The following is a 27,420-nucleotide window of genomic DNA, read 5'->3' as shown; positions in this document are numbered from 1 at the left end:
TCATTTACAGAAAATACACTTCATTCATTAAAACTATACAACCCAAATATATGCAAGTAACATAACACTATTAAAAGTAAAATGACACACAATGGAGTCTTAATTAACACCTTATCAGATTTGCATGCTTTTATTTATATAACTAACACTTGCACACAATGTACTGTGTAAAGGCACGTGCATGTTGAAATACAACAGTGAATAGTTTACGGGCACAGTAGTTAAAGGTTTTCGCCACGCTACTACCATTGCGTAAGGACGTCGGGAATTCTATTCCCACACAAAACAATAATATAACTTTTGCTATCTACAAATAACAGCTAGACCCGGATTAACCGGGTTTGTTTGTACTTTCTTCCGGTGCATTGTTTGTATGTTTGTAAAAGTCCGTAAAAAAATATTTTGCGGGAGTTGACTTTATAAAAGACTTTCGACTGCCTTCGTGACACTGCGGTTTAGGTCGCCACGCCGCGCCGCTACCATTGCGTCGGGAGTTCGTGGGTTTGATTCCCACACGTATCATTTCGGGTCTGTTTGTACTTTGTGTCTTTGGTTTGTATGTATGTAAAAGTCCTCGAGACACAAGAAAATTTACATGTAAAAGTAAATGTTAATCTTGTCACTGTGCGCTGTGCCTTTACACAACATTAAATGCACACTTTGTTTGATATGCTAACAATACTGACCCAAATACTTTATTTTACACATGTGTAACTGATTCAACATACTGTTAAATTTTATATTAAATAGTAATTAAATGGAATATTCAGGGTTCGATTCCCAAGTAAGTTTAAGTAATGACAATGAAATAGAAAGAATAGCATTTACTAAGGAGATCGGCGCAACCGCTAAATGAACGTATTTTATGAACTCTTAACTATTAAATTTAATTATTTGAAGCATTTCTTGACATTTCGGCACTACCCATAATCCCAAGCAGATACTAGCCGCCCAATTTGAAACTTTAATATCTACCTTTTTTCACCACTACCGCACTTCACCAGAGCGGTGGACTCATAGTCTAACACCTCCCTCATTACGGGAGGAGACCTTAGCCCAGCAGTGAGACATTAATGGGTTAAATTAACTTATTTTAATCTAAAAACACCGCTCTTTAATAATTCCAGCCAAAAGACTCAAAAGTACTAAAACTGAAAGACGACGCGCCACCGACTGACAGGAAGTTGCGATCAGCTGACTCACCCAAGCCGGCTGATAAGGTGACAGAGAAGAAGGAGAGCAAGAAGGAGGGAGAAGAGAGTAAAGATGTGGTGGGAGATAAAGAAGAAAGTAAGAGTCAGGAGGAGAAGGATATGGATGTGGTTGAAGTTGAACCTAATGATGGTGAGTGTTTCATTGTAGAGAAATTACTATTGAAGAGTAATGTTACGTTTTTCTTTTGAGTAAAATTGATTTATTTTGAGGTCGACTGTAGATTTTTGAGATCTTTACCACTGTGCCTATAGATAACACTTGATTTTGATGGATAAAATAACCACAAGATACATTTATTATTTGTTGTTACGTAATATGTTCGCAATGTCCCATTTAGTAAAAACTAGAGTATGATTTGGTCTCTGATTTCCAAAACGTATGGTTTCATTTTGACAATTGTACTGAAAATTAATAATGCCTTTGTATATGGTATATCGTTAGGGAGTTGACCCTTGCCCTGCAGTGGGACAGTATTAGCTATTTTATAGGTTACTTTCACCGATAGTTACCAATGTGTCGTGTTGCAGGTTCGGAGCCGCAGCGCAAGACGGACACGAACTTCTCCAAGTCGCGCGTCAAGGTGTCGCCCTACCGCCGCAGCATGCGCCTGGCCGACCAGACCAACACCTCGCTAGTCGCCAATTACACTGGTAAATACACTTGACACAATATTACTATACATACCCCAGAGAGCATATTTATTTATTTAAACTTAATATACAACTCTGTATAAAGGCGGACTTAATGCCATATTGTTGAAGTTTTTAACAAGGCCAGGTCTTTGTGAGGTGCATGAATATTGGTGAAGTACAAGTCGCTTGCATGGGTCGTGTTCCACACCTTTACAACTAAGACTATGATTAACGTACTTGCATACTGCATCGCTTCAATAATTGTTGAAATAGCTGTTAGTTATGCAATGTGTACTAGGGCTACGTCCCCAACGAGAGCCAGCTTGTTAATCGCCTAAAAAAATTAGTACTTTATTACAATTGACACCTTTGCTACTATGTAAATCAATACTGAGTTGTGAGAGACCTATTTTTCAGTGTAGACCGTACCATTAAGGTGAGTATAGACTACAACATTTACTTGTAACAGAACAACGAGCCGCTCTATGATATGTTCTAGTGTATCATCCTCTTACGAACTAAACGTCGAGCACGCAGGCCTCTTGTTACAAACCAACGAGCATATTGGTGTAACATTTCGTCGAGCGTATTGGTGTAACATTTCGTCGAGCCACGAGTGCGGGCGATGCGCGGTTGCGGGGTGACGCGGAGGGAGAGGGACGAAAGACGCACGCGGTCCGCAACACAACGCCGAGCATTCGCAGGAACGTTACATTACATGGAAATGCTTTGGAAACTGAGCTTTTGCCTGTATTGTATCATTCGTAAGAACGTTACATTACACAGAAATGCTCCAAAAAATGTTGTAGTCTATACTCACCCTTAGGATGTTTTGGTTTAACATTAGTATGTAACTTACTAATGTTAAACCAAAATATTCTACACTTACGTTAAACTTAGATTAAAGTAAAGTTTTCTTTTCCTCCAGGCAACAACACAACAATGGAGATGGACATCACAGAATCATCTTCAATAATGGAAGAGCCAGCCTTGGACGACAGCTCGTACCTGCGCGGTCTGCGCAGCATCCGCGGCCGCTCGTCCTACAAGCCGCTCAAGGAGATCACGCTGAGACACGTCGTAAATAGGAGCACCACCTCCGTTAATACTAGTGGTGAGTTTCAAGCTATATTTAACTAGCTGAACCCTTGAACCTCGTGCCGCCTAACAGTGAATAATCTTCAATTTTTGTAGTGTTATTAGCAGAATCTTTCATCAATAATGATTTATACCTAACACAAATATTGTTGAAACTATTTGGACATTAAAAAGAGTAGTTAGGAGTTTCTTGCCAGTTCTTTTCATTGGCCCTACCTTTCGAACTGTCGGTAAATTCACTTTCTGTATCATTGACAATCATAAGTGTGAGCATTTAACATGAATGACAATAGACTCGCTTCCTACAGGGATTAAAATAGTTAATGGTGAAACGTGGGTGTTTTTCATCTCTCTCTCACACCAAACCTGACCAGTAATTTTAGCGTAACCGAGTACCAAACATCTTAACGGGAATGTGGAATTTTAATGATTAAGTCAGTTTAAAAAAAGGTGTTTAAATATTGTACATAATTGTGTTATTTTTGGGTTAGAACCTTTCTTGGTGTTTGGTACATTTGACATTTGAAGATATCTGTATTTTTCCTTTTCTACCTTTCTGTCCTTAAGGTATGTTTTCAGACAAAGTTAACGTCAACATAATTTGTTGTTCTCTTGCAGCATCAACCCCCATAGCCGAGAACAGTCGTCCCACGGGCACAGTGGTCGGTCGTAAACGCAAGCCGGAACACGACGACAGCATCGAGCTGGCCACCGAGGCGCACCCTGAGCCGCTCACCACGGGAGCAGTTCCAGTAGCCGGTGGGAGCAAGCGTCTGAGAGTGCTGGAGCGTCTCGCCGAGCCTTTCAGGAGGGTGGCCAGCGCCGCCAGCGTCAGCCTGCCGTCTGCGCATAGGAGGAACGCGGAGGTACTAATATGTTCATTATAATATGTACAAAGTCTATCAATATGTTTAAAATTGTGAGCGTTTAATATCAAAACTACATGCTTTAAGCAGTTTTCAACAATAAAAATTGAATAAAACGAAAGTTTATGTATAGTTGAGGACTGGTATAAATGACGATATAGCGTAAATATTTTGTGGACAGCTGACTACTTAATGGTAACAGTTAAATGTATAATTGCTTCGCAATACTCACTCTCTACCCCAACAACAATCGGTAAATCTATATAAAATTTGAATGCTTTGAACTACCTGACCACTGATCATATACTATTCAGTCGACGTTTTCTTACGATCATAAAGATTAACTTCTACTGTTCTAACAAATCTACACATTGATAAATCCATAGCCTACATTATGAAATGAAAAATTTTCATAAAACGTACATATATTACATAGTAATTAACAACATTTTTCCTCGTCCACAGATCGTAGGCATCAACACCGACCTGCCGCTCACAGCGCCAGTAGTAGCCGCGGAGAGCTTCGACCCCGAGACGCTGAAGGCCACCCCCCTCCCCGCGCCCGACGCGCCCGTGGCCGTGCCGCTCCCCCCCGCGCCCGCCCGGGACCTGCCCGACAACAAGCGGTGTGTTGTTATGTAACTTTAGTACATATTAGTACCGCATATGGACTTTAAAACGATGTGCTGTTTAGTCCAATTGAGGGATTTTCAAGCTATGCGTAGTAAATAGAGGCCAGATTATGGCAATTCATTGCGCTTTGTGGAGTTATGTCCAATTAAGAGCCTTTTAAGTCCAAGTGTGGAAAATTTAGGTCCCACTTGGATTTTCTAAGACCTGAGAAACTTAAAAAGTGTTAAGTAGTTTTACTGCATGTACTCAACAAATTAAATTAAACTAATTACTTTTCAGATCTAAGTTTAATTGACGTCGTATTTTCATGTTAGTCATACTAAAAGGATTAAAAAAACAATTCGACATAAATAAAGTAGCAGTCAAGTCCCAAAATTGGTCGAAATAAACTGCCTATAGCATCTTAAGTCCCTCAATTGGACTTAATAAGTACCACATCGTGAATAAAGTCCAAGGCTAGTATATAAATAACATAGTTGTTATTGGGATAGTGTGTTGGACGTACAAATGTATTTTATGAGGTGTGTAAGTCCAATAGGTTTAAATCGAATATTATGTAGAAATTGTGTTACAAGAATTAGTAAAATAATGCATTATGAAGATAGTTTTTTTTAGACCTTTGTTGTGTAGTGGTAGAAAGATGGTCACTAGGGTATATGGTACTACTGCATGCGGAGGTCGTGAATTCGATACCCACATGGAAAAAATACTAGTGTGATTTACAAATTAATAGTTGTTTAGATTCGGGTTGGTACTTTGTGTCCGTTGTTTGTATTTACGGTACAACAAATTCTTTCTTAGTCTAATCAGTTTGTTTATCCAAAATGACCTTTGTTTAATTTCCAGATCAGGCAAAAAATTGTAATTAATATTATATTGTAATACAAAATCAAAATTGTTTATTAACCATATAGAATTAATACGATCACATGGTTCTAGGTTCGTTTCCCAGAGAGTGTTAGTGCAATCATGTTATTCTAGTAATAAATTGTAAATGTATTAAATTCTTGTAACACAATAATAAATAAAATGTGTTTATAACACTGAATTTATCACCGGTTAGTGCGAGACTTGGCAAGTCTTTAAAGTATTAGAAATGTCTTGATCCCACACGTTATAGATTATTATTGGCCAAAATTATTAATATTATACCTTAAATCCGCCATTCCGTCAGCGAAAAGCACCTGTTTTAGAAATCGTATCCAAATCGGTCAAGTCATGTTTTATGTAATCTAGGGACGAACATACAAACACAAAAAAAATCATCTCAAGAAACTGTGCTCGAAGTAAATGTAAGTAGATAGTGTAAGCCTTGAACCCATAAAGGGTTCGATTCTTTGTCGCAACCAAAAAATTTGAGACCAGACCCGGAAGGTTTGTCTATATTTATTCTTCGTTTGTATGTTTGTTAATAGTATACATGGCTTTAAAAACCCACCTTTATACATTTATGTCTCTCTGGTGGCCAAGGGTCTCTTCCCCACGAGGGATGGAGAAGACCTTTGGTCGTACTATTTAGTATTGTGCGAAATTTAACTGTATCTTACATTTTACCATGAATTGCTTGACGTTTTGCCGCAGGATACACATAGGCTTGGTATTATCTGTAAATAATTTTGGCCAATAATCTATATGTTTGGGAAATAAGGGTCGATGAGATCGGTAGATTCCGATATTATTCAAGAGATTTTCTATCAGCGAAGTGTGTTTTTATAGTGTATAGCAAATCTAATTAAATGTATCATGTTAGAAAAATTATTATGTTATTTTTAACCTGCTTCAAAAAAGGAGGTTTGCAATTTGTTTTTTTGTATTGGCAACATTATCACAGCCGTATTTGAATGTGTTTTTTTTCGCTGGCAACTTTTTGGGAGCCGATAAATTTAAGTGAGTATTTTTTTTTCGTCAATCATATTTTTTGTATGTATTTTCTGTTTAAAAACACACTTTGCGATTCTAATGTAATATAGTGTAGTAATATGAGCCTTTAGTATGTAAAAGACAAAATATATGAAACAAAATGTTTTGTACATAATGATATTATGTAAACGGTTTTAAAACGAAATGATTTTAATATTTTTTATCTATTGACTTTAACTTGATTTATTGGGGACTGGACATTAAAAAAAATATAGATTTAAGTAACTTTATATCTATCTTAACATGCTACAAATATGCCCGGTTTCTGAGGCACATTTAGCGGTAGTTTATCTATTCAAACTGTCTTCATATGAGTTTAAACGCTATTGAATGGATAAACTGCCGCTAAATGTACCTCAGAAACCGGGGGTCAGAAATGTCACTTAAGTTTAAGGAGCACTCATTCAGTCATATTGTTGAGACCGAGTTTATGGTGTTACTTACATTTAATCGCAGTTTCTGAGTGCCGTAAGTGGTGTATGTAAATAATAGTACAACATGTTAGGAAGAAAAGTCTACCGTGTAGAAAATTAACAAAATTTATATTTCATAAATGACTTTCCTTGCTGACTGTAACTGTACATTGAAAAAGATTTTTCATCCATAATGCAAAAGTTTCTAGTACAATAATAATCTAAAATGAAAATAAATACTGTTATAAAATACACATAAAATTTTATTTCAGAAAAAGTACGTTTTTATACTCTTTCTTAAAGAAGATATGTTTCACAAAATGTCCGCTCCCCAATACATCATTTCTATGAATAAGTATCGAAACGCATAAGTTTTCACCGATTTTATCTTCATTTGATTAAGCCCAAAGAGAACGAACGTTCCCTAAAGCATTATAATGTGCATTTTTAATAAACTACAATCAATATTATAAGAGTTTTTATTTAATTGTATAACATTTACTAACAAATGTGTTCCTGTTTTATGTTAATATGTTTTTTACCGTCGCTCACGTAAGAAAACGGGTTACAAGTTACAATGTAGCGTCTGATCTTTAAAAATCTTTAAACCTTATCCCAAAAGATCACTTTCCTGTGACAGTAGAGAACCACCGATATAATGCCAAAAAATACATTTATGTATTCTGCTACATATTAATACCATGCATTTATATTGTGTTTGATTAAAAAAAACATTTTTGTTCTGTAAAAGTTAGACTTGGACTAATAATTTTGCAAAACTATTTTCGATTTATTATATCGAGGAAAAGACATGGAAGCGAAACAATGTTAAAAATTTTCAAGTTGGTTAATTTCTTTCATATTTTTTTAAAAGGTAATAGTAAAAATTATTTAATAAAAGTATATTTCGGAGTTTCAAGTATGAACTAAATCAAGTCTTAAAGTTACGTATCACACATTAAAACAAAATAGATTCATAAAACAAGGGTGAATGTGCATTTTAATGTTAAATAATAAATAATAAGTGTTTTTAAATTCGATATTATTATATTTTTATAGCAAAATAATACCTTGTAATTATTATATAGTATATTTTTAAATGGGAGCCAGATTTAATACTATGGAGAATTTAGTTGTGTAATTTGCGCCCACCGGTCGGTAAAACAGATTTTGGCGCGGCCGTTACATAGATGGGTGACCATGTAAATAGTAAGTAGTTGTGAGATATAGCTGTAAATATAGAGTATTTTTGGGAGCTTGATTCATATAAATGTTTAGATATTCGACCTTTAACCAATTAATGGAAAAAGAAAGAGCTAGATTTGTACAAAAATAATTTAACACAGGTTTCCAACAGGGGTGGTACATCCCCCTAAAAGGCACTGGATATTTTCGTGGAGGACTATAGCTTGTTAAAAGATAAATTATGGATAGAAAAAATATTACGTAAAGGTTTGTAATTTTTGTTCCTTGGTCCAAAAAAGATTTGGGAACTTGTGATCTAACTAAATTTCATTCTAACGCCCAGTCTCAAAGCTTATAAAAAAGCTAGAAGTACACAGCCTAGCCTTTCTTCCAAACAATATTGGAGTCGGCTTCCAGTCTCACCGGATGCAGCTGAATACTAGTATTTTACATGGAGCGACTGCCTATCTGATCTCCACAAGTCAGTTACCTGGGATATAACACGATACCCTTCGGTAAGACTGGTTGTCAGACTTTCAAGAGTTAGAAAAAATGACAGAATTTCATCTCAGTAATCTTCTGTAATAATCTATGTAATAGATACTCATAAGTGGTGAGACTGGGCTTCAATATTTTTTTCAAGTATTTAATAGTATTAGTCGGTGTTTAGTATTAAAACTGGCTCGCCTTATGCGTTGAGTTTCAAACCGAAATTGGTTAAATTTTGAGAAACTATTAAATACATATTTGGTCAAATTACAGTAGGTCAAGGCTAAGAAGATTTTGCAAGATGATAGTTAGTGTTGTCAATTTCAAAACTGTTTTTGAGTAACGCTAATGGTTTTAATATTAATGGTTTGTAGATAAAGCGAAATATAAAGTTTTATGAAATAATTACTTGCTTTGCGACAGGTTTTCCAGTCTTTAAAACATATACATTTATAATATTATGCCTTTTATACCCGAAGATGTAGGCAGAAGTATAGTATACACTCGTTTCGCATTAACACTGTTAGTTCCGTGTAAAAGTAGGCGATTCTATTGCCATGTACCTACTGGGCACGTTACCAACTTCCTGACTACTTGTGAGAATAATCAAATATTAATTAAAAACAGAACAACATCACTGTCCAACCTGGGAATCGAATCCGGGCGCGCTTCAGAAATATTCTTCAAAATATTTTTCAGAATAAAAAGGTAACTTGATAAATGTAAATATTATCTTGCCTAAGTTTGTATATGTACTTTCCTCTAGATTTTTTAATTTGAAACTCAAACTTTTGTTCGTTTTGGCGGTAACTTTACGAACTAATAATCATGAGGTATTTTTAACGATCATAAATTCGATCATGTGTCAGTATTTTCTTCATTTTAATTAATTAAATTATTTCATCTGTGTATGTTTGAAACCCAACGCATTAATTAATTATAGCGTAATTAAGTTAGTTTAGTTCTAGAACGAATTATAAATAATAATGATAAAGATTGCGATTTTTGTTAATAAATCATTGAAATCGTTTGGATAGTTTTATTTTTTATACATTGAACAAATCTTCGGGCATAATTTACTTAAACATAACTATTAAAAAAAATATTACAGTTAATTAGACCCCTATTCTATCACTGCTACTAGAATTATCTTTTAAATCCCACAAATATCTTATTATTATTCCTTGTAGGAATCGAACAGTAAAGAACCTATCAGACAACCATTCTTGTTTCTTTCTTTAAAACCTACTTTATTTCTTTCACCTCTGAAACTCAAGTAGACAAAATAAATCGTCATAATGTTATTATCTATATTTTACTTTATAGAATCTAAATGAAGGTTTTGTTGATTATTTGTATGGCAGTCTTGTAGAGATAAATAGATTACTGTTGATACACGCATAGATTTTTGTAATGTGTTTTTTAAATGTGATAATTTTGTGGTGGGTAGACTGCATCCGGCCTACCTTTTCGTGAACTTGGATTGACATATGCTGTAGCGTGTCTAGATCAGTAGCTCTACCATGAGTTGGCGTAGTTAAATTATCTTACTTAACTAGAGTAGTTAACGTGAGAACGCAACTACTACAGTGGGCTTAAATTCACCTCTTTTGTTTTCTACAGTTATCTGGGTCCAATGTTTTTGGTCTTTGAGACCATTAATGCGATAGAATGTATAACCGAGAATGGCATACGACTGGTAAAACAGTATACTCTATGTAGTCGGTTACCAACCCTACTTGAAGAATTACCAATCATTCATATTCGCGTGTTTGATAGATACTTACTACCAACTAATTTCCACATCTTCCGTTGTTACAATAAACATTAGCACATAAAGTTTCTATTTACTTATTGGTTTATGAGTTTAAATAGTGGCGTTTTAATGGTTTTTGCAGGTCATTAAAACAACAGCTTTTTATTAAGCAGGTACCTAAGTATTTACCGTGTATAATGTATTTGCCGAAGTTACAGTCATTCACTTTTCCGATATACCACGCGTTTGTTTTCCGATGAATCGTTGCTTTTCAATCCAGTCATAATCCAGGGATACCCCAAGAAGCGGGTATTATAATTTTCCTGTTTATTTAGGCATATGTTTATTTAAATAACAACAAAGGAGAGCATGCCTTCATACAAAATCTTTGTAGATATAAATAATATCACGCCTTCTTTTAGGCAGAGACCAAAACACGTCACTTGGTACGATGCTTACAAACTTCTCTTGCCTCATTCACATACATACATCTTAGGCCTATATCCTGTTGCAATCTCATATTTCGGTTTAAAACCGTCAAAAGCTTATTCGGCTAAGTGACATCATGAATGTGTGTGGGCATGACTCAAATATTATCGGTCACGATTAGCCGGTTGTGTTCCGGATACGTTCCCAAATGATAATGACATAATTTGATGATATAATAGTTCGTAGGGTCATCGGGCATGTACGGTACAATTTTAGTGATAACTCGAGACATTTTTTGTTCGGAGAAACCCATTCTTCATAACTCATTATTATCCCACGGTTGGTGCAGGTTTTGTCCCGAAATGCGCGAGTTTTATGGACCATGTTAAAGATTTCTAGTGCACCACTCTCGTTAAGAAACCACTGTAGGTTAGACTTTGCATTCCTTTAGGAACTTTCAGGCATGCAGGGTTTCCGTACGATGTTTTCCTTTACCGTTAGAGCTGAGAGCATCAGTGCTTCGATTAAGAACCATTTCCACTTGCGTGTGAATGCGTGGAAACAGTTGCTATAAAGAATTAAACAGAAAGTGCCGAAAACAAGTGCGTGTATTTTATAATTCTAGCAATCACAATTGATTAACTGAAGCAGCGAGCTACTAATGGAGAGTAAATATTTATTTTACGAAATCAATACAGAATACAATCCCAGTTTTACCACTATACATGTCCATTTGATAGCAATATCATGTGAAATTAAATTTTGACAGCTATTTTCATACTGGCACTTTATTTAATAGGTAGGTTAACTGACACTTAATTATTTAAGCTGACTAACCCCCGGTTTCTGAGACACATTTCGCGATAGTTTATCTACTCAAATTATTTTTTTTAATGAGTTTAAACGCTACTAAATAGATAAACTACCGCTAAAAGTACGTCAGAAGCCGGGGGTAACTAATATTCGGTTTCTGAGACAGTTTTTTCATATAATATGAGTTTAAACGTTATTGAATAGATAAACTACCGCTTTATGTACCTCGGAAACTGGGAGTTAGAGAGTCACAGATAACTAAAATTTAAAGCATCAAAGGCTAGATAACACCACGCTAGTTATTATGACGTGAGCACCTCGTAACACTTTAGTTACTAGTTAGTATACGGTTGACACTTCGCTGTTGACCGACAACCGTACTCAACTAGCAAATACGTCAGTGAAACTTGCGCGCGTTTATACAATACGACTTTATGCTTTCAATATTTATTTACTAGTTGTGAATAGTAATTATAAATGCTAACAGTCAGGTACATATAATACAAGTTACGGGTTGTCGCGTCATCTAAATTAAAGATAATAGGTGTATTTCGTCGTTAGTTGAAGGAATTACTTTAACATTTTAATAGTTTTTCCTCAGATTCTTTTCAAAAACTTCGTTTTCAATGTAAGAACTCTCAGTTTTGTAGCAATGGGATAGACCCATTAGTCCTATTAGGTTGTTTCATGACTGAAACATTTATTTTACTACCTTTGCATAAAAAGTGAGATTGAAAAATTCACTGAAATGAACAATTTTAGCCAACAACATATGCCTGCATAGATCATTGAACCTGTCTTCATATTTCCCAATATTTTCTACATTGCTACTTATTTACTTAGGTACTTATTAACTTTCACACTAACCAGTTATTTTTATCAATCGCTACCAAAGCCAAACTTTTCACCGCTCACCGTTACGTAGTCGTGTCGTATGATATAAAACAGTTTTAATAATATCCCCACTGTGGGTTGTGGGACTGGCCAGTCGCAGTTCGACTGCGGGACGATACACAGTGAGTATTGTTGTCTTTGCCTACTTTATGTGTACGTTTGCGAACGATATTTAAAAAATTATATTCTGTTGTTCTTTTTTTTTGTATTTGACAGGTGAGTTTTTTTTGTTTGTTTTTTTTTATAGATTTTTGTTTGTTGATGGTTGTTGTGTTGTAATTCTTATTGCTAGTCAATGTCAGTTATTTGGGCGAAGGATGTGATGATTTTATATTGATAATGCAAAATAGAAAATAAAATTAGACGCTGATATTTGAAAGTTCAATAGTTCTAAAACAATAACTATTGAGATGCCGTAAATCAAAGATATCGGTACTTAATTAGGTAATTAATTAAAGCTTTTATAAGTCTTTAACTTTACCTTATATGTATAAAAATGTACCAATAGAAAGTTAAAAGTGCAAAGTTATTACCATTTATTTTCGTGTCGTATCTACTGCCTTGTAATTATATGAAAAAAATAATACACCTAGGTTTATTTTCATTCATAATCAGATTATAATTATTTTTATTACACATCCGTAAGAATTTTGTTATTCTAGTATTTGTAATAAATTTTAATTGCCTCTATGTTTTGAGCTAATTAAACTTTATGAAACATGCTTATAATTTTTGTGATGATTCAATATCATAATATTAACTACCTAATAATTCCTATCATAATATCAATAATTTTAGTAAGTATGTCAATTGTTTTTTTTTGTCTAGAATAATTGTTTGTGACTATTAAACATCTGTGCAGTCGTCTCCAAACATAACTTTTAGTTTGAAATAGATAGGTAAGTACATAGATACATTAAAATAAGAATAAAAATACTTATTCGTATAGATCAAGTAGGTAGATACCAACACTTATGACAGTCAATTAAGTATTAAAATTACGCAATATAAAGTAACCTCTGAAAAAGTAATGATTATATTTTGAAAAACACGTCGTTATGCCGATAACGTTAGTTTATTAAAATGTTACACATTCATGGATATTTATTTTGTTTCGGTTATTATATTGCAATATTATCTATACTTATAATAAATCTGTAGAGAGGTCAATTCTGTACATTGAATATATTTAAAAAAAAACCAATGGGGGATGTTTAGTAACGGATACTGATACCGAATCTGCAATTTATAATTTTCTTTTCTGTCTGTCTGTCTGTCTGTCTGTCTGTCTGTCTGTCCTCCGTCTGTATGTGTCGCTATCACGTAAGAACTACCGGATAGAATGCACTGAAATTTGGTATATGCATAGAATAAGTAGTGGAGCAATTTCTAGGATACTTTTTATAGCATAAAATTTCAAAGATTTTTAGGAAATTGAAAAAAATACGTAGAAATCGTTTGAACCTGCGTTTCCCTATAGAGACCATAGATGGCGTTACAATCCATTTCACAACATTCGCGCATAGTTAACGCGGCGCCTGCCGTATCGATACCTGTTGTTCCCACCAACCAATAGATAGCGTTATAAACCGCAACAAAGCATGTTTTTTCTAATTAATTTATTTTGATGGCTTTATTGTAAAAAAATACCTTTGAAACATGCTATACATTTATAAGATTTTTAAACATAAATGTTGTATGATATATATATTACACAAAAATGTTGGTTTACGTGGGTCCGGTGCGATCGGGATATCCTAGATGGCAAACCGAGTAATTTCGTTTGTTGTCGTTGTTCGCCGCAACTGACAGATGGCGTTGTTGTTCGAATCACATAATCACATGATATAATATTTAATAACCAAATGAATTGGTTGCATTAAGGAAATAAATTGGATAGCTATGAAACAGACTATGTGGTAAGTTTTAAAAAATAAACAACGGATGATATAAGTATAAAAAATAATTACGGGTTACGCGGTTTCGGACGTATCATCGCAAGTATACATTATCACGCGTCTGAAGAGCTCCGGCGCAGATAGGACCTATAATAATATTCTGAATCCAGACGGGTAAGCAATGGTCAGTCTATTATAAGGTATTATATTTTACACTGTAAATTGCTACGGATACAGACGAGAGCGGAAAAGAAGGTAACCACAGGAAATCAGGCCTGCCTGAGCCTGTGTCACATTGTGTGCCTTTCGGGTCCCTTTCGTAAATAACCATTAGATGACAAAAGAGTTGGTAACATTTTTATGTGTAGGTGTATCGAGTGCTTCGCAATTCGCGTGCTCAAACGAATAAGCAACAGTACGAAATTCACGCGAGCGGAGCCGCACGGGTCAGCTAGTATTAAATAAGACGATGGTTATTTAAATTACATTTCATAGCATTGACTAGCAATCGCTTTTGGTTGTAAATACCTACTTATATAAGAAAAATATTTTATTAGCGGTCCGTTTTCTATAAAAAATAAACATTTTTATACTAACTAAAGCAGAAAAAAATAACAATTATATAACTGCCTCTGTGGACTGAGGAACTGATGCTGCTCACGGAGTCTCAGGTTCGACTCCGGACTAGGTAGTATTGTTGGTAATTCTTCAGTTCATTTGTGTCCGATTTTCTCATTGCGATTTTTTTATTAAAATGTTCTCAATAAGTAGTTGCCCTGGGTTTGTGATGTAGGTTGGTTTGAATGTTCTCAATAAGCAGGTTTTTGCTGGGTTTGTGATGTACCCGGTATATGGCAATAGACTCGCCAAGGACTAACAATACGGACGCTATATTTCGTACACCTTTGCCCTAACTTCAGTTAAAAGTACTCAGAAATTACAGTTTAATAATATGATTTTGATAGTCACGCTAATATTATTTATTTCTCTCACATTCTTATAAAAAAACGTAGGTATTAGGTAGGTAACATAGTGACAGTAGTAAAAATATCGCACTTTTTTATCTATGGTCGATAACCTCAACATTGACATTTGGTTGAAAAAATGGCGCCTAAATAATAGTATTTTTTTATTTGTTTTAATTATTAATTAGTTTATTTATAAATTTATCTAAGGTCAGCCGAGTACAAATGAACTTGTCTAATTTCGGTTAGTTTCGAAGTATTTGAAAAACTTTGATGAAGACGTATGTAACAATGACCGCATCTTAAAGATTGTAAACTGCGTTGATATTATATCGGCTTTATAAATCTATATCTACGAGTAACAGAAAATATCTGCTGCCAATAACCAGATGTTATAATTACGTACCTTTTATACATGGACTCTCAGAGATTGCTTAATCTATTTTATTTATCTTCAAAACTACGAAACACACTTTTAGCGAAGCCAACTAAGAAAGTTCTTTTGTTGCGAATGCGGGGACTTACAAACATAAATATTTACAACGGACACAAAGTAGACCCAAAACAACTAGTTATTTGTGGATCTCATAAATAAATTGTGAGAATCGAACACTTGAACTCCCGACGGTAACGGCATGGCGACCTTAACCACTGCGCCACGGAAGCAGTCAAACAGTTTAGACGGGAAAAAGTCCAAAAATCACAGAATTTCGTTTAACTAAAGTTATAGTAAGCAAGTTATTTTACCTCGCAACTGTAAATACATTTCACCAATAGCCCGAGGCTTCAAACATGACCTAACACTAACAGTTGCCCATGTAACGAGAGCGCTAACCGATTACATAAAGATTAGCACATCGCTGTGATCTAATAACACTGCTTACATCTGCTATGTACTGCTACTAGTTGTATCTTGCTTTTGTGAGTCTGAACTTACTTAGTGTTAAAGTTATTTGTGCCTGTTTTTAGGGTTACGTACTGAAGGGGTAAAAATGGGACTAAGATATTAAGACTTCGCTGCCCGTGCAGTGTCAGTGGTTATGTTACTGTAAAAGCCCGAACTGTGGTAAATCCTAAGATTTTCCGGTAAAACCTAAGATTTACCAACTCTCAATGGTAAAAGTCCGAACAAGCCAGAGTTTAAAAACTATGTTACGATGTATAAAAAAATCCTCCTTCATAATTATGTTTTTAACTATTTCACGGTGTAATTATATACTGTGACATTGTTATAAAGAAGGAGTTTTGGGCATAGCGACATGGGTAGGTTAGGTTAGAAGGCTAAGGTGGGAGCGAGCGAAGCGAAGCTCCCACCTTAGCCTTCGTGGTTATTTTTTTTTAACCACCCAGAAGGAGGAGCCCCGCGAAGCGGGGCTCCGGCGACATCTCGATATCATCAAGTGAATATAGGTAAAAGTTCGAAATAAAATAATTATTCGGACTTTTACCATTGCCAGTTGGTAAATCTTAGGTTATACCGGAAAATCTTAGGATTTACCACCGTTCGGGCTTTTACAGTAACAGTTATATCTCATGAACCGTAGTTAGACATTTTTTCTTGAGTATGTAAAAATAATGTTCTGAATAAAAAATATTATGTTTCCGGGCAATGTTTCCGTTTTATTATTTTGTGTAAGTAAAATTCTAAAAAAAAATCGGATTACGAGTTTTCTTTTGATTAGTAGGTACTTATATTTAGTATCGTAACACAAAATCATTATATCTGTTGATCTGAATGTATTAATCTCCAAACGGAGGTGATGATGAAGGAAAAGGTTGCTTACCTCTGGCATGTGCACTGAGTGCAATTGGCTATCAGTGTAAAAATGGTCATACAGAATCGATTGCAAACGGATAATTTAAAAACCGGACTCGGGATTTGATTTTTGAAGAACATTTTGTTTGTGGTACAGTTACGTCCATGTGTTAACAATATCAAATTGTGAAACACAACATAGCAGTCTCAAACATTGCCTTTCTACACATTTCAGGATGACGTCCGACCATTATAGGCCTTATTTATTCCTTATTTATTTATCAATTAATCAAAATATTTTAATTGTCATCTTATAACTTCGAGAGGATCATAATTTTATTTTATAAGCCTCCATAAATAAAAATACTTAAAATCTCCCGTTTTGTTCGTGTCTGTACATTTTTTTACGTTTAGTATTTTCCAAATTCATGTTCTCACGCAGGGGGCCCATTCTAAAGTGCACGCAACGGTTTACGAAAAATTAATGTTATAAAATAAACGACTGCTTTACCGGGAAGGAAAAGAGGTGCATAATACCTGCATATTTATTTCTTTGAAATGAGTAATTTATGAATAAAACTTTCTGATGATTAATGGCGAAGATTCTTGGCTGCAAGCAAAGTCCCCAACCGACACTTGGTCAGCGTGATGCACTCAAGGCCTAACCTCTTCCTTATTCGGGAGGAGAACCTTACCCTACAGAAAAAAAATACCAATATTACATAGAGATTCATTATTTTTGGATTATCTAAATATTTAAGCTGCTAGCTATACACGTTGCCTTACTCATATTTTTTTCAAAAGAGCGTAATCAAATAATAGTATATGTATGGGAATGTAAAGTGAATCATATAAATTGTAGTTTTGTTTGTTTGTTAGTAGAAGGATGTAGCAACTATGTGCATGTTTAGCTAGACATTTTTGTCGTACCGATTTGGCTATTATTAATTAGAAATTCTACCACTTTTGACCACCGGCAACGGCTTCAGCTGGTTCCATTTTTTTCTTCAAGTCGATAAGTAAAGTAGTAAGTTAACATTATTGGTCTCCTATCCACACTTGGTCAGCGTGGCGGAATCAAGGCTTCTCAATCCTTCTGTAATCCTGAATTAGACTTTTGCCCAACAGTGGGACAGAGAGAGAAGAAATTGAAAAAACCCTGGTACAGAAATAAAACAAATGACTGCCTAAATAACACGTTAGATGCGCAACTAATGTTTCAATCCGTTACATAGACCGTTAATTCATTATTATTCAAATTATTCTTTCAGTTATAACTGCTATTTCTACGTCTAAAAATAGAAATGTTATACTAAAATGTACATGAAATCACGCATTTCTCCTATAGAGGTAGGTAGGCATAGAGTAAAGAATGCCTCTTGGTACGATTCTCAAAAACGTTTACTTCATGCACATCCATACATCTTGTCATACAAGACCGCCGGTCACGGCAAGGGTCTCCTCCAGTAATGAGGGAAGAGTAAGGCCTTGAGTCTACCACGCTGGCCAAGTGCGGGTTGGGGACTTCGCATACTTTTAAGAACTAAAGGTCTCTCAGGCATGCAAAGTTGCATCACGATGTTTTCTTTCACCGTTGGATCAAGTGATAATTATTTCTAATACACATTATACGCACATAACTTCAAAAAGTTTTTTGGTGTGCCTTGGGTTCGAACCTGCATCCACTTGCGTGTGAGGTACCAACATATAACACTCGGCTATCACCAATATAAGTTATTTTAATTTAAATAGAGTTATATAACTGTTATTAAACTAAAATCATGGCATTAGTTCCGCGATACTACTCGTGCATTATACTCAGATTGGTATTGTCGTTTATCCACGGCTATTATCTGTATAAATCTAATTATTATGCCGCGTTAGGCCTTTGTGTGATTTGGATTTTAGTGATGGCGGCAAAAGTTTTATTGAAATGTCAATAAACTTTGAGTAATTAAATAAACTATAGGCATTTGTTCACAGTGAACCATATTATAGAGTTAGTTCGGAATCAAAGAAACGTGTGTGAGTTGTCTAATGATACTTATTTGTTATTGATATTTATTTACATATGTTCGAAAATTCTCCATACAGGTACCCAGGTAGAATATTCTTTTAATTTTTCAATAAATTTAGTGTATTTATTGATATAATGTTTAGACCGCACTTACAAACTCTGTACCTTATTCAGTGTATTTTGCCGCGACCTAAGTGTAAAAATGGGACTTAAAGATTTCGATTTATTTGTCACCACCATAATATTTTGTATTTATATTTTGAAGCTTGAAAGTCTGACAACTAGTCTTGCCGAAGGGTATCGTGTTATATCTCAGGTAACTGGGTATTCGGCTGCATCCGGTGAGACTGGTAGCCGTCTCCAAAATAGCTTGGAAGAAAGGCTAAGCTGATATATGTAAGTATATATAATGATGTCACCAGCATAATATTTTGTAAGTAAAAAATAATTAGATCTTTCTCATATTTCCGAGTGCCCCCGAGGTTGCCCGACACGTTCCGACCTCCGTCCATCCGCGTCGTGCACATATTTCACCCGTCGTCACTCGCGTCGGAAGCGCGCGTCCGGCGTCGATATTACCCGATACATCGCACACAAATTGTTTTATGTGTGTGCAACTATCGGTGGCTATGGGAGAGCTAAATTAATAAATAGTTTGGGAGATGTTATGTATCCTGTGCTAGAGCATTCGTCCCGTGGGATTTGAAGAGCAAGATATTACTTTGAAATTAATAAGACATTGCTACATACTTTAAAACTAAGTTGTCCGTCGAATATGTCTATCTTAAAAACTACTCGAAGCGTTTGCGTATGGTTTTTGAAAGTGACAAACATGTACCTTACCCATTGGATACATAATTTTATGAAATAATACTAGCAACGCAACTGTCAGCGATTTCGTTCCGTGACAAGATTTCTCGAAAGAAGTATTATTATATTATGAGTGATTATTCAGGTTATAAGTAGGTAAATATAAATAAATAAACTATCGGAGTGCCAAATTTTGACAAAATTAATTCGGTAATGTTTGCATAGGAGGAGCAAACATCAATCCATTCCCACCATAATATTAGTAAGACTTTTCTTAAGTTTATGATCTCCAAATTATCGTCCTTATATACAGATAAAAATAATATTTACTTTGGTGATATATAAAGTGCTTTCGCTCCTTATATCTAAATAGTAAAGTAATCCATAGAAAGTAAATCGAAAGTAGATAACTGTCGGAAACACTCCATTTAGTTAAGTGTTGAAAAGTGTACTGGATTATAAGTAATTACATTGCTAGCTGCGAGTCACAGTGACGTCCCGGATACGATTCCTGAGTGAGAAAATATGCTGTTAATTGCACAGATTTCTGTATTTTCATATTCGTTTAATTTTAATTTTGGTATAAGTTATTTAATTTTTTTTCAAACTATTAAGTATTTATTTAATCTCAAATCATACAAATTACTATTATACCAAGACTATGACAAAAAAGGAAACACCTATTTACAATTTAAAAAAAAATTAAAAATTTAAAAAATCTTAGGTACGTGCTAATTAAGATTCTTAATGAATGTGCAAAAATACATCAATATCTATTCTTCAGTTTATGCGAAAAGTGGTAACAAACATCCAAGCAAACATTTTCAATTTTAATTTCAACTTAATTATACATATTTGTGACCAATCTTTTATTAGTCTGTAAGCCTTCTTAAAATAAATAAAATAAATTGCAACCTTATTGTGTTAGGTGAAAGTAATTTTACAAGAATCGATTTCAAGATGATTTTTGATCTAGATTACTACAAATCATCGATTTAACCTAGATATATGTATTTTATGGGTATTTCATTAAAATCTTCTCAGAACTATAAGCAATAAATTATTAAACGAGAATAGTGTGTTTGTGTGTTTGTTGGTATCGATCAAAGACTATTTTTAATTTGGCAACACCAACTTTTAAGAATTGCAATAGTTATACGACTTATAGATAACAGTCGGATAACCAATCTAATAGATAAATAGTTAGCAAATATATAAAAGATTCTGTCAGTATTTTACTTGATAAGTTATCCCATACTTATTTAAAAGTAAACAAAAGTACAACTAAATATCTCGGACTAGCACTACGAATGACTGACCCAGAGCTCTGTATAAATCACAAACATAAACATGTTTCACATGGGAGTCAAACTCGGGAATATCACAATAATCCACATGTCTAATAAACCCCAAATTTTTTAGTTGGGCCGGAACCCGAGACTTTGCAATCAGCTGACCGCATACACTACCTATTCAGACTATAGAATCAGTAATTAATACAGCTATGTCCTAAACAAGCCCTTAAAACGACCGATCTTATTAGTCATAAGTTTGTCGTAAGATTTCAATCTGTACAAACAGTTTTTTCTTAACAAATACTTAGTTGTTGAGATCATAGTTTAACCGATTCATGGCCAATGACTCAACAGTTGAGTCATTAAAAAACCTTTAGGAAGGCCGATGGCTCAATTGGTGAGTCAAACCAAAATTGTATAAAAACGGATATTAAAAAAAAAAAACACTTAAACTACCATTTTTCAGATCTCATTAAACATTTCCGTGAATATCAGACCTGGCCCTTCAATTTAGAGAATATTTTTATTAGTCAGGTGTCATAAACCTTTTGTATAACTGCCGCAAAACATCTTGTACACTTTTTTGTAAAATCGATTGACTACAGCTTGGAAAACCTTGATTTTCTTTATCTTCAATTTGTTGATCATGGAAATCAGTAAACATTGCCTGGCTACATTCAGTAAAATCGTCGTAGTCCTGATTATCTACAAATAATATTACAATAATAAATAATGATTGAATACTACTAAAATGTTTACTACCTCTGCAATATTTCATTAAAACCAACAAATACTACCTTAAAACGCCATATTAACTTTTATTATCCACAAATTCGAATAGGAGAACACAGTAACACGTTTCTGGTTGTCAGACTGGCTCGAATGATGGCGAAAAGCATTAAATCATTACAAGGAGCCAATGACTCATCAGTTGAGTCATCCTTCAGGGAGGCCGATGGCTCAAATGGTGAGCCACCGACCAATGAATGGGGCCTGGCTGAATTGTTCACGAAAATGAAGGTGGCAATGAATCGGTTAAAGTGTTCAAAGTCAGGTGTCTATAGTTAGTTACAAAGGTCAGATATACCTATTTAATAGAAAAAATATAGGAAAGTTATTAAGGAAATCAACAGTGTTTCTATTTCATAATTTTAGTTACTTTTTCCGGCTGATAGGTGACGCAAGCAACCTTTTCTTTTCCTTCCTTGGTCTCTTACAATTGAAGATTACGATCACATCTGTCTACTGGCTGCGACAATACAGCCACTTGGTTTTGTGGTCATGAACCTTATCATGGATCATGCCAATATCCAACGTTTTCTAGATAATATTTGGGCTATCTGTGTGAGTAGTTTCTCCAGACAATACCTTAGTGATCGCATAATCTCTTTGGAACTTGGAACTGTTTTTCACCATGGCGACAAAGCGTGGAAGAACGCATTTCTATCGCAATGCATTCGTTTCGAATTCAACTTAGGCGGATAAAATTATATTCTAATACACTTATTTAAGTTTTATGCTGGACATATCCATTGCAGCAATAATTACCATCTGGCAGTGTCAGAGTGCATGGAGGCGCCCATAGCCAGTTGCGCTCACCGGTCTGACAACGATCTGTGGGTGAAGCAACCGTTGGCGCGGTCATTCTATAGATGGGTGACCTTAAAGTGGTATTTGAGCTGGGCGTCTCCGTGCTTCGGAGGGCACGTAAAAAGTCGGTCCCGGTTGTTGTCTACTAAGATAACAGTCGTTAAGCCATGTTAAAGGCCTTTCGGGCGGCTTGAACAACTTTGACACTAGGTTGACCACTAACCATACGATAAGAAGAAGAAGATGTGTCATAGTATGGTGAACTTGTCATCTTAGTTAGATTCTTGATCAGCTCACGTTCTATTTTAACCACGACTCGACAAATCTTCTACTCAAAACTTTTCTAGGGTATATTGAAGTGGAATTCTTATAAAGCCTCTTAATTCTGTAGTTATTAAGGTCTCCACAAAACAAACGAATATTTACCTGCGATATTAGTATAGATGATGATAATTATGTTAATTATAATCACATATCTATGCAAATGTATTCGTTTGTGAATCTAAGTTCAATGGCACGAGATGAGCTTATTGTAGGAGTCATGTTTTATTACGTCATGTATAATGGCTGTTTATCTTTATTTCAAACTTTGGGCAGGTTATCTATCCCAGTAAAACAGTAGTTTTGCTGCATCTATAGTATTGAATTACGAAGAAAGTATGTTTCACTAGAGGCCGCCCGCGACATCATTCGCATGGAAACCCTTCCCGTGTAAATCCTAATCCTTCGGGAACTCCGGGATAAAAAGTACCCTTTGTGTTATTCTGGGTCTTCAACTACCTATAAAATTCTCCTGAACCGATTACGATTAAATTTGGTAGGATTTTCTTCATACCTGCTTCATTCCTACATAACTGTTATCTCTGAAATTGTTCCTATTTATACACAATGCTCGTATATAGACTGCCTTACTAATAAAAGATGCTGGAACCAGAGATGATCTCGAGTACAAAAATATGTTACTGAGAAACTTAAGGAATTGTGTGGCCTACGCTTTGCAATACGCACAAGTGAATAAAATTTGAATGAAAGAGACAAAACACTGTACAACTTATCCGAGTTTACACTAGGTATATTAGTAAGACACTTGTTGTGTAAATAAAATACTTTCTTACTAATAACTATTCAACAATAAATATAATATAATGTGTAATATGATTTAGTAATCCACTGACTGTACCTGTTGTGATTGTAATTTAGATCCTTAGTTTATCTCCAGACCGTAGTAGTTTGACTGTCTATGTGGCGCAGTCGATAGTTTATCTGACTGCTGTTCATGTGGTCTTGGGTTCGATTCCCGGGTTGAGCAAAGTATGTCATTTAAAATTTATATTAGAATATTTATCAATATACTCGTAGTAACCCGGATTTTACCTTGGCCTGGTAAATGGCAACCACCTTACACCCTATCACATGGGACAAAAATTGTGATTGGCGTAACGTGAGTGTATTTCATAGCCTCAGCTGACACCTTCGAGTACAACAGACATAATATTATAGATATGTAGTTAGTTTATTCTTATAATGTTATATTCTTTATTTGTTTGGAAAGTCCTACGGTTCATTCATTATTTTTTAAAGTGATAAACAGTCCTCATTCAACATACATTTCTATATTACCTACTGTTTACAAAAACATTATATTTCTACAATATGTTTAAGGAACTGTCCCTACGCCGGGTGACCTCGACACAGCTCCTTAACCTTCGCGCCAGTGACCTCATTGCTCTGTTTGTATTCAGCTTACGTATCGCACTTGACCTACGGACACAATTGCAAACTTTTATCGTTTAATGATATTTTTTTACTGTTTTGTAGGCAGGTATAAAAAATGTACTGTATTTATTTCATTGACAGCAGACTGTAACTGAGTTCTGGACAGAATTTTCTATTCTATTTACTCTATTTTAGAAAGACAAGTCCGTCACTAAACCTGTTTCGGAGGAACATTTAGCGGTAGTTTATCTATTCAATAGCGTGTAAAGTCATGTAAAAAAAGGCTATTGAATAGATAAACTATCGCTAAATGTACTCAGAAACCGGAAGTAAGAGTGGCTCTTGTATCATGGTCTTTTACAAACATACAAACAACGGAACCAAAGTACAACTAGACCCGAAACTACTATTTGTGGATCGCACAACTAAGTTTTCCGTCTGGGAATCGCACCTCCCGACCGACGTGGCGACCTTAACCACTGCGCCGTTTAGACACTCAAAATACTTATGCTTTTATGTCCTCCACCATTTACATTTAAATGAATGCCTATCCCCCATTGTCAGTAGCGTTTTTTTATATGAGTTTAACGCTATTGAATAGATAAACTACCGCTAAATGTATCTCAGAAACCGGGGGTAAGTCATTTAACTATTAGTGCTTGATATAATAATATTTTTTCCTAAACTAATAGTTTTCCTTGCTGTTCTTTTTCTAACGTACCATCGCAACAGTTTAATCCAAAATCTAATTGATTAATTAATTAAATAGTTACGAGAGTGTGATAAATTCACAGATTGATTAAACCTCATTAATGTTAGATTATAATTTACTATCGTTAATGAAGCACGCTTACATGCCTATTACTGTAATTAACTTTATGACCAAACTAATCTGGTATTCGTAAATCAATCATGAAGAATTTAACGGAAGAAAATAAATTTGATTTTATATTTATAAAGGGTAGTTTATATTTTTCGTCTCGCATCTTCTATCATTCCCATGTTAATTTTTTATGAAGTGGAGTTGTTAGAATCCGGTTAGAATCTAAGGATTCTGTCGATTCCCTAGTAAGCAGCGTAATTTGTTTTTCTCGGTAGTTTTCTAATAGTAGCCCCGAAATTGGTTAGACATAGCATAGACATCGAAACGTTCATACCATTTAAAAACAAGCCTAATTTCATAAAAAAAAACAATTAAATAATAATTTATATTAGGTATCGTAAGCAATACAAACCTATAAAAACTTTTTAAAAGTTGACACTTCAAGATGCATATTCAAATACCTTGGCCTACAATAAAAAAAACAACTCGTAAACAAACATTGTCTTTGATTCGTGACAGGTGTCATTATTATCAAAGGTTTTTTGCTAAAACGGTTTATTTTGATATTTAAATATTTAATCGTTGGTATAATTAATTCGCTTTTGTGCTAATGTTTAAAATATTTGCAGTTAAATATAGCGGTACGACATGATTTGTGAGTGTGTGTCAATTTAGCTAGAAAACAGGTGTGTTTGGTTTTATTATTATAAATAACCTAGATTTTTAGATATCTAGATTGGTTACTTTCTTTAAAATACACGTTTAGAATTAGTGTTCTAGCTTTTCTCAACGCATCATTTTGTTTTTTTTATATTAAAATGTGTAGGTATCTATAAATAATAATTACTATATCTATAATTTACCTCTAAAATTTAATTTCTTTTGTGCTGCCTACTTCTCTGATTGAAAAAAATACGTGTTGTGCAATAGTTGGGTTAGTCATCTCTTTTCAATCCTCTGGGTGTCTCGAGTTCGATTCTCAAACGGGTCATATTTTAATGTCATCCATAGTACATGTGACCATTCTTCATTGGCATGTTTGTATCATTTTTATAGTCTTTCGCGAGTTAATATTAATCTACAAATTAAATGAAGTATACCCTTTGAAGGTTTCGCACCCAAAGGGTAAAAACGGACCCTATTACTACGACTCCGGTGTCTGTCCGTCCGTCCGTCTGTCTGTCACCAGGCTGTATCTTGAAAACCGTAATAGCTAGGAAGCTGAAATTTTCACAAATTATCTATTTTCGTTGCCGTTGCAAATATTAGAAAAAAAAACAAATATTAAGGGATCCCCATACAATAGTCGTTTCTTTTTCGTTTTTTTTTTGGTACGGAACCCTTCGTCCGCGAGTCTCACTCGCGTTTGTGTTTTAAATATTAAAACAGATAACATTTTAAGGACACAATATCGCAGTAAGAAGCCTGTAAGTGATATCTATTGCACAAGAGATTGCATTGACCGACGTAGAAAGTGTTGCCTCGCGAACAACTAGCTAAACTGGCGTTATGTAATCTATTGCTATTCTATATACACTGTTTAACTAAGTGGCAGTTAAATAGACTATTCTGATTTAGTGAATAAGTGTTAGGTTTAATATATATATATATTCGCTTAGCCTTTGTTCCAAATTATGTTGGAGTCGGCTTCCAGTCTCACCGGATGCAGCTGGATACCAGTGTTTTACATGGAGCGACTGCCTATCTGACCTCCACAACCCAGTTACTTGGGTATTAACACGATACCCTTCGGTAAGACTGGTTGTCAGACTTTCAAGCTTCTGACTACTGTTAACGACTGTCAAAGATCTTCGAAAAAGACAGCCTGGACCCACAATTTAACGTGCCTTCCGAAACACGGAGGAACTCGATATGTATAAGATGGTCACCCATCCACGGAACAACCTCGGCAAGCGTAGCTTAACCTCAGAGATCGATCCGTGCGGCTGTTGTAAACTAAGCCACGAGCTCCTTAGGTTTAATATTATACTTATTTTTCTTTAGGGTAAGGTGGAATTTAAGAATTGCGCTTGTGTTTACTTCCGTACGCATTACTAATAATGAAAAACAAATACGAAACCACTAATTACTCCGATATGGTGCTTTTGTAGTAGATATGATGTTAGGACCTAAATAACTTTTGTTACGGCAACAATAAAAAAAGTCATCGATTTTCGCCGTCCAAGAATAGAACCCGGGTCTTTATT

General features: G+C 34.8%; 2 protein-coding genes across 9 annotated transcripts in view; both read left to right on the top strand.

Moving 5' to 3' along the window:
- The window catches only part of LOC142983455 (uncharacterized), a 36,051-nt gene extending 28,807 nt beyond the window's left edge, over positions 1–7,244 (top strand). For all 6 annotated transcript variants that reach the window (XM_076130338.1, XM_076130339.1, XM_076130342.1 and 3 more), the window contains 5 exons: positions 1,128–1,344; positions 1,743–1,865; positions 2,776–2,961; positions 3,564–3,811; positions 4,277–7,244. In XM_076130338.1, coding sequence (XP_075986453.1) covers positions 1,128–1,344; positions 1,743–1,865; positions 2,776–2,961; positions 3,564–3,811; positions 4,277–4,453 — 951 coding nt within the window. In that variant the 3' untranslated portion in view covers positions 4,454–7,244. The remainder of the gene's footprint in view (positions 1–1,127; positions 1,345–1,742; positions 1,866–2,775; positions 2,962–3,563; positions 3,812–4,276) is intronic.
- A 5,093-nt stretch (positions 7,245–12,337) lies between these two features.
- LOC142983450 (aminopeptidase N-like) overlaps positions 12,338–27,420 on the top strand; it is a 40,053-nt gene continuing 24,970 nt past the window's right edge. The window contains exon 1 of one of the 3 annotated variants that reach the window (XM_076130326.1): positions 12,338–12,465. The gene's annotated coding sequence lies outside the window, so the exon portion shown is untranslated. Of the gene's footprint in view, positions 12,560–25,772; positions 25,900–27,420 lie in introns of those variants that run through there. The other 2 variants (XM_076130327.1, XM_076130328.1) reach the window with 2 other exon arrangements.

Source organism: Anticarsia gemmatalis, chromosome 24 (genome assembly GCF_050436995.1).
Source record: "Anticarsia gemmatalis isolate Benzon Research Colony breed Stoneville strain chromosome 24, ilAntGemm2 primary, whole genome shotgun sequence".
NCBI classification, from domain to species: Eukaryota; Metazoa; Arthropoda; class Insecta; order Lepidoptera; family Erebidae; genus Anticarsia; species Anticarsia gemmatalis.
Note: the sequence above shows the minus strand (reverse complement) of the source record. Positions and strands in the feature narration are given on the sequence as shown.